The sequence below is a fragment of the Quercus robur genome, chromosome 2 (assembly GCF_932294415.1).
Source record: "Quercus robur chromosome 2, dhQueRobu3.1, whole genome shotgun sequence".
Lineage (NCBI taxonomy): Eukaryota > Viridiplantae > Streptophyta > Magnoliopsida > Fagales > Fagaceae > Quercus > Quercus robur.
This window is the reverse complement of record NC_065535.1, coordinates 76366288-76386435: the sequence shown is the minus strand read 5'-3', so window position 1 is coordinate 76386435 and position 20148 is coordinate 76366288. Positions and strand designations below refer to the sequence as shown.

General features: G+C 33.2%; 1 protein-coding gene across 2 annotated transcripts; it reads right to left on the bottom strand.

Moving 5' to 3' along the window:
- Positions 1–12671: 12671 nt before the first annotated feature.
- On the bottom strand, positions 12672–18989 carry LOC126715076 (uncharacterized). Of its 2 annotated transcripts, XM_050415500.1 has the most exons (16): positions 18729–18987; positions 18503–18628; positions 18341–18400; positions 17255–17368; positions 17093–17180; positions 15939–16084; positions 15755–15856; positions 15043–15114; positions 14870–14969; positions 14719–14801; positions 14126–14203; positions 13933–14031; positions 13793–13843; positions 13654–13710; positions 13517–13558; positions 12672–12916 (listed from the first exon to the last, which is right to left on the bottom strand). In XM_050415500.1, the coding sequence occupies exons 1-16, from the start codon at positions 18945–18947 to the stop codon at positions 12833–12835; spliced, it is 1521 nt and encodes a 506-aa protein (XP_050271457.1). In that variant the 5' UTR covers positions 18948–18987; the 3' UTR covers positions 12672–12832. The 2 variants fall into 2 exon arrangements, with proteins under 2 accessions (XP_050271457.1, XP_050271458.1); XM_050415501.1 differs by lacking the exon at positions 17093–17180 and having other exon boundaries at positions 15939–16073; positions 18729–18989.
- Between the last annotated feature and the right edge of the window lie 1159 nt (positions 18990–20148).

Here is a 20148-nt window from a genome sequence, read left to right as displayed (position 1 = left end):
TAAGGTAAGGGTGAGATCGAAGAGGGCTTTGCGAGGTGGAAGCAGTGAGCGGTGAGCAGCGGTGAGTGGTAGTGAGATGTATGACCATGCAACTTTGAGATAGAGAGAGAGGGTTTTAGTGAGAGATTTTGAAATGGAAAAAGAGAGAGTGAAAATGAGAGGGTACAACTAAGAGAGAAAAAAAAATATTAAAATACAAAGTTACAGTAATCGTGTAAATTTACACAGTTACTGTAGCAATAATGGATAGCTACAGTAATATAGAAGAGCTGATGTGGGTAAATTTTGAGCAAAAATATGTAAAAATGTGTAAATTATGCACTTTTTCTATTTTGCGCCTACTGGTGCAAGTACTCTAAGAGATGCACACTTTGAATGTGACTCACAACTAGTTGCAGATGCAATGCTAGGTGTAAGCAACCCTCAAGTGACCATTTCTAACATCATTGCAGGAATTTGTCAAAAACTACAAGTCTTCAAGACTATGCAACTTTCAAATGTTAAGTGAAAGGGTAACCAGCCACCACACGTCCTGGCTTAATATGTTAAGGGTCTTGATAATTTGATAGTTATGAAAAATTCAAATATTATTAAGTTTGTTTTAGTTCAAGATGTACTGAATTTACCTTCATCCTAATATAGTTGCAATCTTTTCATAAAAAAAAGAAAGAAAGAAAAAACAATCATTTTCACCGTTTGAAATGGTTGTACTAATCCAATGACTAAACATTCATTACTCAAGTCTGATATGATATCCAACAAGTCTTGGTCTTAGAATCTACAACTTTATGCCCTTGGAGATGGATCAAACATTGGGTATCATTATATTCTCTGAGGAAAATACATTTTGGTCGTTTTCTAAGTTCTTTCCTATTTTCCTTCATGAGTTTCATATGTTTTTGTTTTTTTTTACAATTCTCCTTATGGATTGGTTAGGATGGCCTGCATTTCACATCTCGGTGACAATTGAGTAACATCAATTTTTCTGTTAATTTCGCAAAAAGAAGATAGTCACACTAGTGCATGTCAACTTTACGCGTCAACGGCAGTACCGTGAGGCACAAAACTATGACGCAAGCCATTGCGTCAGACATAAATTATTAATTTTTTATGGTGTTTAACTTGACTCCAAATCACATATATTATTGTCATTAAATATTAAATTATTCTCTCTCAAACAAAAATTTAATTATTAAGGCACTGTTTAGTAAGGTATTTTGAGCAACAGTTTTCAGCATTTAAACAATATTACACGTATTTCTAAAAAATACAAGCAACGTTATTTGAACAATATTATCAAACAACACGTTTTCTTATAACTAAGAAAATTAAGGGCTCATTTGTTACCGCTGTTTAAATAACAATTTTCAGTGTTTAAATAATATTACATGTATTTTCACACATTTTTTCACCCACATGTCTTTCCAAAAAATACAAACAACGTTATTAAAACAACATTACTAAACAGGCCCTAAATCTATCCTATTGTTCTGGAAGGGAGGAGGAGAGAGTGACAATAAAAATATTCGTGATAAGTAGCATGCATATATATATATATATATATATATATATTAGACAAGATCAACTCTTCTTTTTTTTTGACAAACTAAAGTATTGAGACTTCTTTCGAGTCTTTGACAATTCCCTTGAGTATATGCAATCCCTTATCTCATATACACTAAGTTATTACAGGAAGGAATCCCTTAAAGGTGGTTCCAAAATGTCGGCAAAAGATTTCGAACCGAGAATTTCATGAATATCAACTTATAATTGGTATAATTATTTGCCAATTATACTACACCAATAAATAACTTCATATCTATAAATACAAGTGAGTTTTAATTAGCTCAATTCATAAAGTCTCTGATGGTTGAATAAAAAATCTAGGGTTCAATCTCCGCTTACACCAAAAACTAATTAGCGTCTTAATCTGATGATAAAAAGCTATTATCAGGAGTAGACGTCATAAATTGAAATTCTCTAAAAATAATAATAATAATAATAATAGAAGCTTTATAATAAATTTGGCAAAACTCTTGTAGCATTGCGCATCTCATTGTCAATGGGGTTACATCATACATGAACGATGAGCTTTCAAAAAGTTATCTTAATAAAATTTTGGGAAACACTATGTATTATTATTTAATAGGAGGAAACAATTGTAATTAATCATACGTAAGACATTATTTATTTGCCTTTGCACCCTACTGATCACATGGTTCATTATTTTAAAAGGTATTTCTATCATCTCTGCCAAAATTGTAAGGTTGTTTAAAGTGGTCTTAACGTTTAAAGTTTGAACCGTATGGTTGCATCTTTTGGCTATTAGTTCATGCCTCTCGACTTATTTAAATGAGCATATAGTTTACCTTACACACAAATATATACACAATATGTGTGTGTGTGAAGTGTGAACACGAGAAAATTTACATTATGCTTAGATGTGACAAAAACAAATAATTTCTTATTACGTGCTTCCTTTAGCATTTAGCGGGTATTGGTAAAGTTTCTTATGTTTGTATTTGTCTGTGTATGCATATTAAGTTAAGCGTAATTTAACAAAGCAGTAGTTGAATTTGTGAATAAAGAGAAGTTGCTTTTTGGTTTTGGTGAGTTTCTTAAAAGCTTTTAAATCTCTTTGCTAGATTTAAAATATTATTTGGTTAATTACAACTTAATCACTTGTGGTTTGACCAAAATTTAAGTTATCTATTTGGGGTTTAAAATTTGACACTTTACATACCTGAAGTTAGCTTAATTAGGGTTTTGTAACCCACCTCTGTTAAAAAATAGGATTAAACATGTATTTTTGCTCTCTTTTATTTCTCTCTCCTTTCAAAACATACAAAACATAAAAGAGTAACGCTTTGTTTGTTTTCATGGAAAACTTTGTGTAAAGATAGTTTTTTATGTTTTCCAGTGTTTGGTAGCATAAAAATAGATGAGTCAAATGAATACTTTCTTCGGTTAACATAAAAAGTATGACTTATTTTTAAAGTTTGTTTTCCACTAATTTTTTTGGAAAACAACTCTATCTCACAGCAAGCTAAATAAGGGAAGTTAAAAAATTGTTTTTCAACTTATTTAAAATTGCTACCAAACATTGAAAAATGAGATAGTTTTATAGAAAATGCTTCTTAAAAAATGACTAATTTTCTAGAAAACATCATCGCTAAAACAAATAAAGCGAGAAAATATAGGATCAAAAGTTGAGGGTTTTGCAATGAAAGCTTCTATGGTTGTGGTAATGTTTGTTCTTAATTTTTACAAAACTTTCACTTTTTGATCTTATTTTCTCTTGTTCTTTTGTGTTTTGTACGTTTTGAGAGGAGAGAAACATAAAAGAGAGCAAAATTCATATTTAGCTCCATTTTTAACTGAGGTTGGTTATGAAACTCTAACTAAACTAACCTCAGGTGGGTAAAGTGTTAAATTTCAAATAACAGGTAGGCAACTTAAATTTAGGCCAAATCACAAGTGGATAAGTTATAATTAGCCTAATATTATTTTATTCTAGGTTTGGAACTATAGTTTATGTTGGGGAAATAAATATCTTGGGGAGATTCCTTGAGTAATTAATATAATAGAGTAAAATTAGTCAAAAATTAACCTATTTCTAGCTAACTCTACTCTACTCCCCCTCCCTCTCCCCTCAATCCAAATGAACCCTTAATGTTTCGAGGAGAAAAAAGAGAGTGTGGATTCAAGCTATGAGCATCAAGGACAACATATTTAGGATGTAAGTATTTCTAACCGTCTCAAAAGTTTATAAAGTATAACTATACATTATTATTAAAGGGTTGTTTGGTTTTTAAAATTTCATCGCTCATCACTCCTCACTCAATTTTCATCACTCATCACTTAAAATATCCCAATTTCCTAAACCCCACCTGTTTGGCACACTATTTTCAGCTTCTCTTCACTCAATTTTTTCTACTTTTTGTGGGACTCATACCTGAGCACCATGTCATAAGTTTTGTTAGCCTACCCGCCTCACCCTCACTCTTTTCATTTCATTTTCTTCCCCTTCAGTCACCATTGCCCTATTACTCTCCCAACACAAACCCGAACCCAGCTAAGATAGAAGACAATCGGACTGGCAGCACCGATCTCCACCGTCACTAGGGTTGCTTGATCTCCTCCGATGTGTAGCGGCAACGCCGATCTCCCACCTTCTCAACCCACCGTCACCAAGGCTTGATTTTTCATAGATCCCTTCAGTTTTATCGGTGAAATTTGTAAAGATTTTTTGTGGGTACTATTTTGTTTAAAAAGTTTGTTTCTTGATTTTTTTTAATGGGTCTGAGACTAAGATGATGGTGCCGATGGTGGAAATGGAGAAGAAAAACAGCAATACCCACACACAAACATCCTACCCAATTTGTTTTTTGTGCAATTAGGGTTGTGTTTGTTTTGGGTTGAGGTTTGTTTTGGAGATTGTTTGAATTGAAAAGTTTGTGGATATTGTTTGAATTGAAAAGTTTGTTTCTTGATTTTGGAAGGATGGAGAAGATGGTGGGTCTGAGCTCCGATTGGTGGTGGTATGAAGATGGTGGTATAGTTTACCATAAAAGAAGAAGATGGTGGGTCTGAGCTCTGGTCAGTGGTGGTATGAAGATGCTGGTATAGTTTACCAAAAAAAGAAAAAGAAAAAAAAAGATGGTGGTATGAAGATGGAGGAGTGATCTAGTTCCCATTGATGAAGAGAGCCGTTGCAAGTAGTATCAAAAGGTGCACTGGTGTGATGTTGCTCTGACAGTGGGCCCCATGTATGTGTGTTTAATTACCAAAATGCCATGAAAACTCAGTTTTGATAACTTGAAAACACCTAAAATTTGTTTTCAGTTTCCATAACTCATCACTCAAAAATCAAAGAATTGAGTGATAGAAACAAAAACTGGAAACACATCCAAACACACTACTTAGCCGTGGGACCCACCAATTTTGAGTTATGGGTGATAAAAATAGAGTTATGAGTGATGGAAACTAAAAATCCAAACAGAAACCCAATGAAAAAAAAAAAAAAAGGACTGAAGACTGAACTAGTGAAAGAAGAAGGAAAAAAAAAAAAGGAAGAACTGAAGACCAAACCTAGTGAAAGAAGAAGGAAGAACTGAAGACTGAACCAGTGAAAGAAGAAGGAAAAAAAGAAAAAGAAAAAAGGAAGAACTGAAGACCGAACCTAGGAGAAGAAAGGGGAAAAAAAAAAAGGTCAAAAGTTGTGGCTGTGGGTCCCTCTATGTGTGTTTAATTACAAAAATGTCATTGAGTTATGAGTTATGGAAACTGAAAATAGCTAAAATGAGTTTTCAGTTTCCATAACTCATAACTTAAAAATTAGAGAATTGAGTGATGAAAACAAAAAACTGGAAATAGAGTTATGGTGCTCCCAAACAGACTTCTCACTATGGGTTCCACAATTTTTGAGTTATGAATTATGGAAATTGATGAGCCAAACAGCCTCTAATTATCTATGAGTATATTTGAGCTTTTTTTCCCCATCTTTCAATATGATGAAGCATTGTCAGCATGTACCACTAAGGTAAACACTCTCTGACAAGGAGAAATAAATATTAAAATGCAAATGATTATGCTTAGGTTTAATGAAGTGTGGGATTTATTTGAATATCTTATTTTGACTAAAACAATGGGTGAAAACTCTATTTAAAGTAGTATAAGTTTGAAGATTATGGTAATGCAATTGTTAGACTTTATCCTGTGTCCGCAAGGGGTTAGCTTCTGATTAGAATTCTATTTTTTAGTTCTTTTTCCTTGAAATGACTAATTAGATTAATATTTTTTTTTTTAATTCTAATTAGTTGCTAACCAGTGTGGGATAGAAGACAAAGTATAACAATTACAATAGCATTAGTGCATTACCATTGAATTATATATATTCTCCTTCTTCTTAACCCGCACGCTAAATTAAATTAAAGTGGTATGAGGTTCGTTGATGGTAATGCTATTATTAGACCTTATCTTACATCCCGCATGGGTTAGCAACTAAACGTTTTTTTTTCTTGAAGTAACTAATTAGATTAAGAACAAAGTTTGGTTATAATTTTGTCTATAGTCAATGGCTATAACTCTACTCAATATCTTTTTATTAGATGTGGATTTTGACAAATCCATCATTAAATTTCATTTTCTTTTTATATTTTCCATATTTGCAAAATTTCCAAAAAATTAAAGATAAAATATTTAAATTTCAAGTTTTGTAGTATAAAATTATACATGAAATTTATGCGTGTTAAGTATATGACAAACATACAATCTAACGATTAGATTTTCAAAATAGCCATGTTAAATTTTTAGTGAGAGTTGTAGTCAATGGTTACAACCAAATTTGTAACCAAACTTTTTTCTTAGATTAAGATTTTTTTTTTTTTTTTATATATATATAAAATCTAATTAGTCTCTTATCAGTGCTGGATAGAAGAAAAAGTCTAATAATAGCATTAGCATTGAATTATACACTCTCTTTCTTCTAAACACGCACACCAAATTATATCTCAATAATATTTTATTTAATTTTCAATTAATAAACTCATTTTTTGTGTGTAATTTTAAAATAAAAAAATTTGAAATTCTAACATTTTATAGATGAAATAAGTATTGATCTCTAATTGTCTTAAAATTTTGCAAGTATGGAATATAAAAGAAAAACATGTAATGTAACCATCGGTAGATTTGTCAAAATACACATCTAATAAGAAATTATTGAATGATTTAATATTACCAAAAATTACACCATATATAATTTGAATCCAAACCTATAATATATACTCCTATAAAAATTTCAAAATCAAGACAATTAGAGGTCAATAACTATCTTAACTACAAAATTTATGAATTTCAAGTTTTTTGTATTTTAAAATTATATAAAAACCATGAGTTTGGATCCAAAAGTTATTTTGATAAACTTATGAGATTTAAGAGGATGTGGCTCATAGGATAAGAGTAGAGTGGATGAAGTGGAGAAGTGCATTAGAATTTTTGTGTGATTGTAGATTACTTATTAAATTAAAAGTAAATTTTTATAAGACTACTATACTACTAGTTATACTCTATGGTACTGGATATTGGGTTATTAAAAAGTAACATATTCATAAAATAAGTATAATTCAAATAAGAATGTTAAGATGTATAAATTAATGGAAGCACATAGAACGATAGATTTAAAATGAGAAAATTCACTTCAAGATAGGGGTAATCCCTATTGATGAAAAGATGAAAGAAGATAACTTGAGATGGTTTGGTTATGTTCCGAAAAAAGCAATTAATATAATGGTAAAAAAAAGTGAGTTAATCCAAGTTGAGGGAACAAAAGAAAGTAGAGGAAGAACAAAAATAACACTAGTAGAAGTAATTCAAAATGACATCAATTAAGTAACAAAAGGTATAATTTGAAATATATATATATATATATATATGGGAATTCTAAGTATTTTAATACATACACATGGGGAGAGAGGAGAAGGTCTTAAAAAAACTGACAGTGGTGTATATGAGTTTATTAATTGAATAATACTTGGTGTCTGTTTGGCATGATTAATTTTACCAACTTATTTTTGTTATTATTTATGGGTCTCACTACACTTTTTGATATTATTCATAGGTCTCACTATACTATTTCAGCTAACTTTTACCCTCATCTACAGTACTTTCAGTAAAAAGTTTTCAGTTTTAGTAAAATAAGCGGATCCCAAACAGACATTTAATATGAAATTTGGTACGCGTGTTACAAAAAATGAGAAAGCCTAATCAAATGGTGTTAAAACATTAATCTAAGGACAAAATTTGACTCCAAACTTGTTGTTGATGACTCTTTTTTCGCCCCACATGGCACTACTTCATTGGCAACCCATGCCACATTAACATATTATTGATTTTTTGGGTAAATCTCTTTAAAGCCCAAAATAAGCTTATATCTCATGGATTGAGCTCACATGGCCCACAAGATCCTTACTTCAAAAGGCGGATTCATGGTTCACATTTTCTCTTCATTAATTGTTATCATAACCCTATAACATCATCAATATCAACATATGGATCGGGCTCAAGCAATGAACCAAAGCTCACGGCTCATATTACCTCTCTTACACTTATGGCAAGCGGCTTCTTCGACAAAAGCCCATATTCACACAAAATGATAACAAAACCCAAGGTACGTCATCTCATCTTCGGCTTATGATCCAAGCTCATGAGTCTCTTTGGGAAAATTTTGGGAGTTGTGGTTTAGAGGGCTAAGAGATATGGTTCAGTAAAGCTCTAGCGGTTTAAAGTTGATAAAAGAAATATATTACTTGGCGTGTTTTCTTCAACTCCTTGAACTCTGACGAGTCCATGTGTAGCGAGTAGTATATGGTAAGCATCTCTTATCACATAGCACTTAAGATGATAAAACTCCTCATTGCTCTTTTTCTAAAACTTAATATTCATCATATGACAAATACTTAATATCTCCAACCATCTAAATGCTGAGAAAATAACTATTCATTCAGCCTTCAGCTGTTCCTATACAAATTTAGAAATTTCATTTATTATTCTACATAAACTATATTACTACTTTTAGCTAAAATTCAACTCAAATACATGGCCTAATTTGATTGGTTATCTTTAATCTTCAAATACATAAAATATTCATGATATCTCTAATACCTAGCTGTTGTTTGCCACAATCAAACCAAATATTCCTCTGCCAACTGCTAGAGCAAAGCATTAAATGCTCTTCTTGTTCACCAAGATTAAGTCACAACACAATAAGACCTTGACTAAATTTCTAAAGTTTCATTAACTTTCAACCAATCATTCTATTACTTACTAAAAACGTGTTGTAATAAAACATTGGACCAAAAACACAAACACCCAAAAAAGGAAACATTTCCAGCAGAACTCCAGCAGTGTGATCAGCAGTTCACACTTAGTTGAAAGTGATATCATCAGTCATTTAATGCTGAAATCCTAGCAGCCTGACATCTGACCTCATCTACTTCTGCCCCAAGCAACAGCTGTCTTATGACAGCTGTGATAGCTTTTTTAGAACAAATGTAACAGCTGACCCAACAACCTTGAAATTACTAATTTTCCTTATTTGGCTAAAAATCAAAACCAACTAAAGAAACTATCTTTTTCTTGTTAAAATACTTTTCTTTTCTGCTGCTCTTTCCTCATCAGTTCTTACCCGAAACAACAAGAATACCTTAAAGCTAAACATACCATTTTTGGCCAAATCATAAGATGGATTCTCTGAAAATTTATTGCTGATTGAGACAGATTTTGGCTGATATTATTTGCTAAAAACCCCTTAAACTCAGCTATAAATGGAGCCCCTCATCAACATACCAAAAACACACCAATAGAGAAGAACAATTCTCTCATAAACTTCTTTATTCTCTCTCCCTCTAATTATCTTCTTGAGCTCTTAATGAAGTTCTGAGCTTCTGAGTTTTTAGTTTTCAAATTAGGAACTAAACTCTTTAGCCCTTAGCTCATAAATGTCATTCACAAGCTCTATTCCATCTTCCAGCAGAAAATCTTAGCAGTTTTGCTAAATACACTACAACACTATTACTCTCTTATATTCATTCTCCCATTCTTCATATTCTGAAAATACATCTATCTTGTTGCCCATATTTCTAAACATCTCTTTCTCAACTTTTCTGATATAATCTCATACACATTTACTATACCATTACATATAACACACTACAACTCTTCTAAACTCCACTCTCATACTCTCTCACTCTGAAATTCTACTGTTTTGCTACCCATAAACACATCTCAATACATTTCTCCACCTTTCTTATAAAAACCCTTCTCATGGAAAGCAAAAATTTCTAGTACTAAAGCCCTTCTCTTAGAAGGCACCAAGATCTTGTATCAAAGCACTTTTCATGGAAGGCACAAATCTATCTTACATAAAGCCCTTCTCTTAGAAGGCACAAATACTTTATACAAAAGCTCTTCTCATGGAAGATAACGCTATTCATAACTTCATAACAACTAAAAGAGCATTGTTAAGAGGGAAACTCATTTAAGTGCATGATGAAAGGGACAAGCTTAACCAGCCTCTACACACAGCTGGACATGTTTTCTCTCCCTCCAGTTGCACCCATTTTTCCCCTTCAACATTGAAGTTATCATGGCAAACTGCCTCTTTACCGCTGGAGTCATTCTACTGGAATACTATCAGCTCACTAATGCTACACAGTTGGAGCTACAAACCATACAAAGATAAGTGACTTTACTTCCATGTCTTTAAATTTACATCTTTGAGTACATGATTACTTTACCTTTAAATACATATTACTTTATTCCAACTACTATTCCAACTATTAATCAAAACTTAAACTCATTTAAGCGCGTGATAAGAGGAGCAAGCTTAACTAGTCTCTACACACAGCTGAACATATTCTCTCTCCCTCTAGTTGCACCCATTTTTCCCCTTCAATATTGAAGTTATCATGACAAACTGTCTCTCTACCGTTGGAGTCATTCTACTGGAATCCTATCAACTCACAGATGCTACACAACTAGAGCTACAAACCATATAAAGATAAGTGACTTTGCTTTCATATTCTAAAATTTACATTATTGAGTACATGATTACTTTACATTTAAATACATATTACTTTATCTCAACCACTATTACAACTATTAATCAAAGCTATTATATTAAACATATATTATATATTTATTCAACCATTATCATGATTCTTAGACTTTGACTTTAATGGCTTTGTACGCTTAAAAGTACGCCAGTAGCCATTGGATCACGTGACTTAATGTTGAGTTCCGAACGCAACTCCCCAAACACAACCCGGGCCTAGCAAGGTTACTAATCCAACAGATAACACGTGGCCGAGCAACCAAAAAAGGCCCCCGAACACATGTTTGGAGCCTTGGGCTCCAACCACCATAGAAAGATGACATTAGTTTTTGATATGTGCATTGCATATAACTCACTTAACCTAACCAATCAAATGAGTTATTTGCATTACACATGGACATATGTCATCTTCTTATCAGTGGTTGGAGCCAAACATTTTCCTTAATTTAATATAAAGTTATTTAATGGCATACCTAATCTAATGGTGTTAAAATATTAATCTAATGTTTTCCTCAAAATCTTCTCAGAAAAAAAATTTTAATCTAATATAATGTTATTTTATGGTATAATATTAACAAAGACTATAAATCTTGACCCATAACATTTTTAATATTTTGGTCATTTTCATTGTTATTTCTTTAGAACTTCCTATGTTTGCCGTTGCATTTAATATTTTGGTCATTTTCGTGGTGATTTCTTTATAACTTCCTATGTTTGCTTGTTTGGCTTGGATAGGATTTTCTTTAAATAATGTGAATTTCATTTTCTTTCTCACTGTCCAATCCCTATGGCAAACCAGCAGTTTTTCTTTTCTTTGAGGCAAAGGGTAAACGACCTTGACATTTGATGGTGAAACCACATAAAACTCGGACTAACACACAAATAATCCTGAGTCAAAGTTTGATAATCAACAAACAGCAGAGCTTTTAAATTAACTCTTTCATTTAATATCTAACCATCAATCTCACTGCAACATTATTTTGTGTCTTTTATGAGCATTTCCCAGCTATTAGTACAAAGTCAACTTAATTAGAGGTATGACAGATAAGTAAATTTGTATCTACCTATCCAACACATAGGCAAGCAATCGATACCTTGCTTGTGGAATCATATAGAGCCAGAATCCGGCTAAACACCGCGAGTTTCATAAACATGCATTCGCTTAAAGAACAATGGGCAAATTTCACTTAAGATGCTAGGAAACTTCGATTTGTCAACATGTTTTGAAAGTGACATTTTACTCACCTAAGGTATACTCCCTTGAACTTCCTTATGCTCTTCTGTCAAACATCATCATCCAATCAACAATTATAAACAACACTTCTGGATAAAATGCCATTTTTCTAAACCCACCAATTAGTAAAATGCTAACTTTTTAAACCACCAAAAAAGTAAAATGCTACATTTTCTAAAAGCATGTGAATTGCCAGTGCATGTTTTGACATCAAACTTTGGCAGTAATGGCATAGAACTCAGATGGGAAAAGTTCATATTTTTTAGACCACAGGTTAGCAAAGCAAACTTGCCTCATACCGCAAGTGAGTAGAGTGTAGTTTTCCTTAAGGAATAGCTATGTATCCACTTGTTCATATTTATGTGATGCAAACAAACCTAAAGTAAGCAGGAATTGAAATGAAACTAAAAGCTAAGCTGCTTAGAAGCACAAGAATGGGAAATCAACTCTTCAAGAGCACTCTCTTGGAAACTAGCACTTAGGCTAAAATCTGTACTCTCATCTAAAACTGAGTAGCTTTACAATCCTTGGCCTATTTAATATTTATACAAGTACACTTGAATTACTAGTGCCAAGATCCTAGCCAACTCAACACATGGCTTCTGCCAGCTGGCCTCAGCCCTAACAAATTTTGTTACAGCATACTAACTACTAATTCCTGTAACTGACCAGCAGCTGTAGCTTTTCTAACTAATTATTAACTACAACGTGTTCTACTTATCACATATTAGAATTACAATTACACAAGCATATTAACTGCTGCATCATTATGGATGATGGAATAGTTTGTTGAGTGAATTAAGAATTTAAGAGAGACAATAAGGGGGTTGATAATGTAAATAAAACTTAAAGAGAACTATGTTCATTTACAATTTGACCAGAACCTTCGTGCACAATGAATCACTAAGAACTATTTCCCAAAAAATCATCCTCTCTGTGTGAAAGCAAACCATGAATGGGTCAGCAGTCATCTCCAAATGTCTATGTCATAAAACTCCCTCCTGAAGATAAGCATTGATTGATAATTTACCAATACTTGTTCCTGCAATGTATCCACCAGACCAAGCATTCTGAAAAGAAAAAACTAATGGCTCAATGAGGAATAAATAATATCTTGTTTCTTTCAGGAGGGCTTAGAGAAAACTGAATAATGATCAAACAGCTATGTCTCAAAAATAAAAATTGAAGTCTCTTGGATGGCTATGAGGACTAGATATAAAACTCTTTCACCTGTTGCACTACAGTGAAAGGGTTGATGTGCTACCTTTCATGTTAGTCATGGATTATCTTTCTTCAAAAAATATGTTGTCTTACTTAGGCCACTACAACCACTGGAAAGAGTGGCTCAAATTCTATCATTTGGCCAAAAGAAAAGAAGGAAAAAAGATGATCCTTCTTGCAAAGCAAAATGCATGAAACATCTTATGTACTAGTTTCTGGGAAGGAAATAACAGATTCACTTTGACAATAGACAATCAGAAATTATATTGAAAAACTGTATATATGGTGGCTATATCAAAAGCTGAACCTACTAGAGCAACTAACAAGGAAGTGCTTCCCATAGAAGCTAATTGAGATATTATTTGATTTTGGATTTGCAAGAAGAGCTACAAGATATATAATTTATTAATATGTAACAGTTAATGTTAGTTATTAAATGGATGTTTTACCTGGAAATTAAAACCACCAGTTACCCCATCAACGTTCAGTACCTGCAGAAAATTCAAACTTTTGAGGGCCATAAATGGGCCTTTATTGGTTGCAGTGGGTGTGAATGGAAAGCAAGGAAGTACCCAAGTAACATTACCTCTCCGGCAAAGTATAGACGTGAATGTATTTTGCTTTCCATTGTATTCAGCACGATCTTCATAAAGGAAAGAAAACCAGAGTTATATTTACAATGAGAGAGAGAGAGAAAGAGAGAGGCGAGAGTGAGAGAGAGTAACCTCAGAAAGTGGGACACCTCCCGCAGTGACAAATTCATCCTTAAATTGACCCTTCAAAAGGAAAGAAGGTGTATCATCTCAAGAAAGCGTGAAGTCATGAACAACATAAAGAACTGGAAAGTTCAAGCGTTGAAACCTACCTTCCCTGTTACCTTGAACGTACAATGTTTTAACAAAGAAGCGACAGAAATTAATGAGTTATTAGAAACAGAAGCCCACAACATATCTTCAGATAAACCCTGCATATAGATAACAGAAAAAAGAAAATCATCCTTCTGGAAAATTTCACCAGAAGACAGCAGATGTACTCTCAACTTGTAACACCAATTATACCTCACGATCCAATATATATTTCCAAAATCTCTTTACAAGGCCAAATTCTGAAGGACATGAATTGATCACTTTCTGCTTCTGCAGAAAATGTGGACAAACAATCAAGCAAAAATCAATTCAAGTACAACTAAACATCAAAATATTTTTGGTGTGTCACAGTCATATGCAAAAAGTAAACACCACAGGTCAACATGAAAGCTTAGCACAGCATCTAGTTTAAGACCATATTTGAAAAAAGCTTTCTTGCCCAACCTTAAGTAATACCTGTTAAAGAGCATGTTAACACAAGATCATTACTTTTACTACTGCACAATCTTAAGCTAACCTCAGGTGTTTGCAATGAGTTGTATCTAATCATACATTCCATGTTTAAATTGCTAGACCTACTTAAACTACTGATCCAACTCTATGCATGATAGTCAGATAGGACGTTGGGTTCACCATGAATTATCATAAATCCATCCAAGCAACAAATATTTCCATATTAAAAAAAAAAAAAAAAAAAGTTCCTAGTTCCAGCCATACACATAATAATAATAACTTAATGGAAAGTGCTAGAATCTCTGCAAGCAAAACATAAGATCCAGGATTACCACAAACCGATGCTTGTGCTTATTAAGTATGGACTTCACATCTTCTATATGCAAATCAGGTGTAAAATCCACAACAAGCATCCCTGCATAAAATGCTATCAGGTTGCTGTATAGGAAAAAGAAAATTAAAAGAAGAAGGAACTTTCATTACCTTTGTAACCTGAACTGAACAGATTTCGTGCCCCCCAGGCAGATAGCCGAAGAACAACAGGCCCACTGAATCCCCAGTGTGTGACTAACATGGGCCCAACCTACAATTCCAAAGTTGTCGTCACACGGTATACATTATCAAGTATTTAGATGGTTGCAGTCAGAGAAGCATGCCTGTGTGAGCTGTGGTATGTTACTTTGGACATTATCTAATTTCAGCTTAGCTTTAACTTTAGGGAAAGTAACCTGGCATAAAAATGTTAACAAATAATTGACTGAGCTACGTACTTATAATAGAACATTGACTATTATACTTTCAATATCAAGTAGCTACAACTAGTAATCATCTAAATAATGACTATAAAAAAAGAATATCAAAATCAGAATAGCTACAATCCATAGCTCCCAAAAATCCACATTGTGTAATGGTGAATTAATTGCAGAGGTTATTATCAGGTTACAGTTTATGTGATCTGTACAGAATCAGCTACTTCTGGAAACCTGTAAACAATTTTCCAGTTATACTCATCATTAATTTGTATGATTCGCAATATCACATTACTATGATACTGGATTGCAACTCATGATGCACACTCTCTTTTATCAATAATTAGAATAAGAATATTTTATCATTCATACAACCATTACTTGGTATAGTTATCTTTTTCCATACTACCATTTCTGAAAAGTAATTATTTACATATTCTCTCTATTAGTTCCTCTACTTTTATCTCAAGAAATGGATAATAATAACTACTATTTGGGTAAAGAACCACTCATACAATTTTTTCCCCTCGCACTCAAGTACATGAGTTTTAAAGAACAAAGAACAGGATATTGTGAGCTATTGTAAAGTAGTAAAGATTTCAATTGAAATAAACATTACTCCTGACAACTCTGCCAATTGTGAATCCTCAATCTTGAAAGTAAACAAACTTGGGACTGGATCAACAATTGCATGACCAAGTTGAGCTGCAAGACTATAACCCTGTAAGAAGAACAAGAACAACTTATCAAGAAATATAATCCACATGCATGACAATCCAATTGAACCGTTTATTCATCACAACCTGCTGACTACTACCACTAGCAATCAATAGATAATCAGCTTCAACATATTCAACATAATTTATTGTTCTCTTCTCAATCTTAATGAGGAATTTTCCACCACTAGTAGCAGAAGCGGTTGTCACAGCTTTTCCAGTCTGCAAAGAAACTGATTGAGGAACTTTTAGCATAGGCAGCTCACAAAAATGTTGGATTATATTGAGAAGGCTACCACTCAGGTTCTGTAAAATATATCGAACAGAAAACATAGAACTATGGCAGAAAAAGACAAGGTTTCCCCTTAATGAACTGAAGACATTTTTAGTGGTTTATGAACATCTGTGATATTCCCATATGATATGAAGTTGTTAAAAGAATCATGCGGCAGTAATATATCCCTCTCATAAAATGCTACAAACAACAACCTTTTAGGCTTGAGGATATTAAAAGAAGCAGACTATTCCTCAAATATTCCTTCAGTTACGATAGCAGTAGCCTTTAATTTTGACAGGAAGCAGGGTTCCAGCATCTTGCAAACAGTAAATATTCAGATGCCAGGATTTTTATTTTTTAACCTGTACCCCACATTCAATAAAGAAGTCCTCCCTCTTGAGTCTAGCATTAAGAAAAATGTTTACTGATTAAATTATCTACTTTTTGAGATATAATGCTATCAGAGATGAATAATATTACCTAAGCATGGAGGTTACAATTGTAATAATTGATAAATAATGTAATCAGAGCATCAAGGCATCTGGACACCAAAGACAACTCTAGATCATTTGCATTGAACACACTTACTAGTTACTATAGTCAGTAAACCAATGACCTAGGACATTTAGTGAAATTATTTCTAAGGCATTCACAACATGAGAGATTATTTCTATTTGTTTTTGAAGCTCTAAATATTAGGGATCAGCGCAAAGTGAAATCAAGCTAAAACATAGAACACTTGCAAAAGAAACACAAAATAATTTATGAATTGGATAGATGGAATTGGATAGATGGAAGTCATCTCAGCCCCTGAAACCCAAGACCCCTGCGTAGCCCACCAATTGCAATGCATGTGATGTCATGCAGGGAAAACAAACAGTTAATATCCAAGGCATACCATTACAATGTAATTGAATGCAAGATAAATAAGAGTAAACATTAGTCAATTCATAAATAATCATACCTCCTAACCTCGTTGCTTCAGACATTAGACAATCAATTATCGAAGAAGAACTGTTACTGACAGGAAATACCCTTCCATCATCCTCAATCTATGTGCAGATAAACATAGATTATGCATGCACAAAAAATAAACGAACAAGTGACAGGCAGTTTTGAAGAAAACCTTAAGCTTCACCCCATGATCAGAAAACCAGGACATGGTATCCACTGGGCCGTGTGTGTAGAAAAAAGATCCTCTCAGTTCTTTATGACCCCTAGGATAATGTTCTGCAAGAATCTAAGAACAAATTCTTAATTTTTAGGGAACATCAATATACTAAGTTTAGTGCAATGAACCAATTGGGAAAAAGGAAGAAATTGTTATAAAGCCAATTAAAATTGCAAACTCTTTACATTTTAATAGAGTTAACAACTGAGAAACATCATAACAAGAATGACTTCAATCATTTCCCTTCCCAGACATGAGCCAAAATTAATTTAATAACCTTTGAAATTTTATGTCACCTAAAAATCCAAGCTACTAAAAATTTTCATGTTTCACTCCCAAAACAGATGATGAATAAGTTATTCTAGAATTTTTAGAGTGTAGAACTGTAGAGCAAATGATCTTCCACAGTTTTTGGCATGTGGGAATTCATTGTTATGATTACAATGCAGCATTTAAAATGTAGAACATAACTGTAGGTAAAAATATTGTCATAACAAAAACAAGTCCAATATTCCTGTAACAACTTCTTCGAGTCAATTATGGTGAAAATTTTTTGTTCCCATAAACGCAAATAAGTGAATAACAAGCAGTTGACAATTTTACTTAACAAATAGAGAAGTGCTATGTCTACAACATTTTCACAATACTTTTTTACAACAAATCATAGGTAATAAGTTGTTATTGATTCTAATTTGAATTCACAACTTAAATTACTTTTTGCCCACCCATAATAGCCAATAACAACTCTAACTGAACAGACAAAAAACACGGTCAAATCACCATCTTCTAGTTCTTCATAATATTTAGACAAGAGAAATGTGGTTTCCTGAAAAAAAAAGTATTAAAATAAATATATTCAAAGATAACATCATTTGCTTAACAATATTATTACACACCAACACCATACAACAATTCATCCATAACTTAACTTATGGCACTATGTATTGCCATAAAGTGTGTGAGCTATTTCATTATAAAACTTACACCCATAACTTCCATTTATCAAATTTCTTACTTATGATAATAAATTATAATGCTCACCAAATTGTCAGTACAATGCCCATTTGTCACATTGCACCTACCACCTCCAGATATTTTCACCTACAAAAAATATCATTAATATATATATATATATATGAATAATAAACCAAATAACATTTTTTTTTATAAAGATTTTCCAAGAATATGTAATAAAACAAAAACCTTTGACAAAGGTTTCCCTTTCTCAATAACCACCACTTTAAGATTAGGCGCAAGAGTCTTTGCTCTAATTGCTCCAAAAACCCCAGCAGCTCCACCCCCAACTACCACCAACAGTTCTTCACTTGACTGCCCATTAAAGAAAACCAAACTTTTAAAAAAACCCAACTTTTTTTTTTCTCTGTTTGGTTGCTGAGAAAAAGAAGAGGGTAATGTGTAAAAATGTTACCTTTTGAGCTAAGGGTATGGCAGTTGTAGTAAATTTTCTTGCCCTGGGGGTTAAAAGGAGAGAGCCATGGTTTCTGGCGGTACTTCCAGCTTGTGTGGAAATCCCACTGGTGAGGATGAAGCGCGCCAAAGTGAAGCTCATGGTAACTAGTGATACTATGAAAAATTTGGGCGCACCAGGGATAAAGAGTGTTTTTTGGCGACCTGATACGAAAATCATAACTTTTTGCTGTTTACTCCCCAACTATTCGAAATCATAAGTCATAACTTAATTGCTGTCTAGTGTTTAACCCATGGCATCAATTTACTTGGATGTCCTTGAGGAACAGAGAAAGTACATTGTGTTTCGGGTTTATATTTATCCTTTTCACAGTAGGTGGGACCCACAACTAATGAGTTTCACAAACTATGAAGGAAAAGATAACTGAAATAAGGTATACTTCCTCGAAAGGACGAGATCTACCCTCTTACATAGAGTAGGTCTCATATTTGTGAAGTTCACTCTTATCTGAGAGTAATGGCGAAATCAGAATCTAACTTAAGGGAGGGCAAAAATTACATTTAACATCACATCTACGCATGTGCAAGCGAACACACACACACACACACACACACACACATAGTATTTGAGATTAATTTGCAAAATAACAATTAATTCATGTGTATATCAAGCAATATTTGAATGCAAGAAAATTCAAAATAAAATAACACATTCATTATATTATTTATCTATTAGGGGTTTATTTACATAAAAACTCATTTTGAAATTGTAATTATAAAAAATGTTATATAAGGAGGGTTTTGGTTTTGGTTTAAAAAACTGAAAGTTCAAAAACGTGTACAAAAACACTTTTGAACGTTTAGACCCCCAAAAACCAATTTAATCAACACACGCAATATGTTAAACAATAGTGTGCGGAAACTTAACATATGCTATAACATGGTATTGATTAAACAACTATCTAAGCCACAACAAAATAAACCACAGCAGATAATGTAAAGGCAGAGATAGAGAGGAAGGAAGATGCAAACACAGCGATAACACCAGATATGTTATCGAAGAGGAAACCGAAGACCTCGGCGAAAAACCTCTCCGCCGCCCTCCAAGCGGTAATCAATCCACTAGAAAATACAGTTGGGATACAAGGACAGCAATAGACCCTCCAAGCCTAATCTACCCAATGCACCTAAGCCCTCCAAGCTTCTTGCTCCAACGAGGTTGCGCCGAACCTTTTTCTTTTCTAGCTTTCCGGATTCCGCTACTACACCGTAGCATCAACCAATAAAGATTGGCTCCTTCCTAACTGCTTCCCAGAACTCCAAACGTCTGTCTCACAGAGATGATAATGGTGAGAACCAGGTTTGGTATAATGGCCTCTCAAGGATTTGACAATGGAGAGGAAGAGAGTGAGGGATTTTGA

Coding starts and splice junctions, on each gene's coding strand:
- LOC126715076 (XM_050415500.1), bottom strand. CDS start 18,947: ATGATTTTCGTATCAGGTCGCCAAAAAACACTCTTTATCCCTGGTGCG. Junction 18,629..18,728: donor CCATACCCTTAGCTCAAAAG/GTAACATTTTTA, acceptor TTTAATGGGCAG/TCAAGTGAAGAACTGTTGGT. Junction 13,711..13,792: donor GAGGTGTCCCACTTTCTGAG/GTTACTCTCTCT, acceptor TCCTTTATGAAG/ATCGTGCTGAATACAATGGA.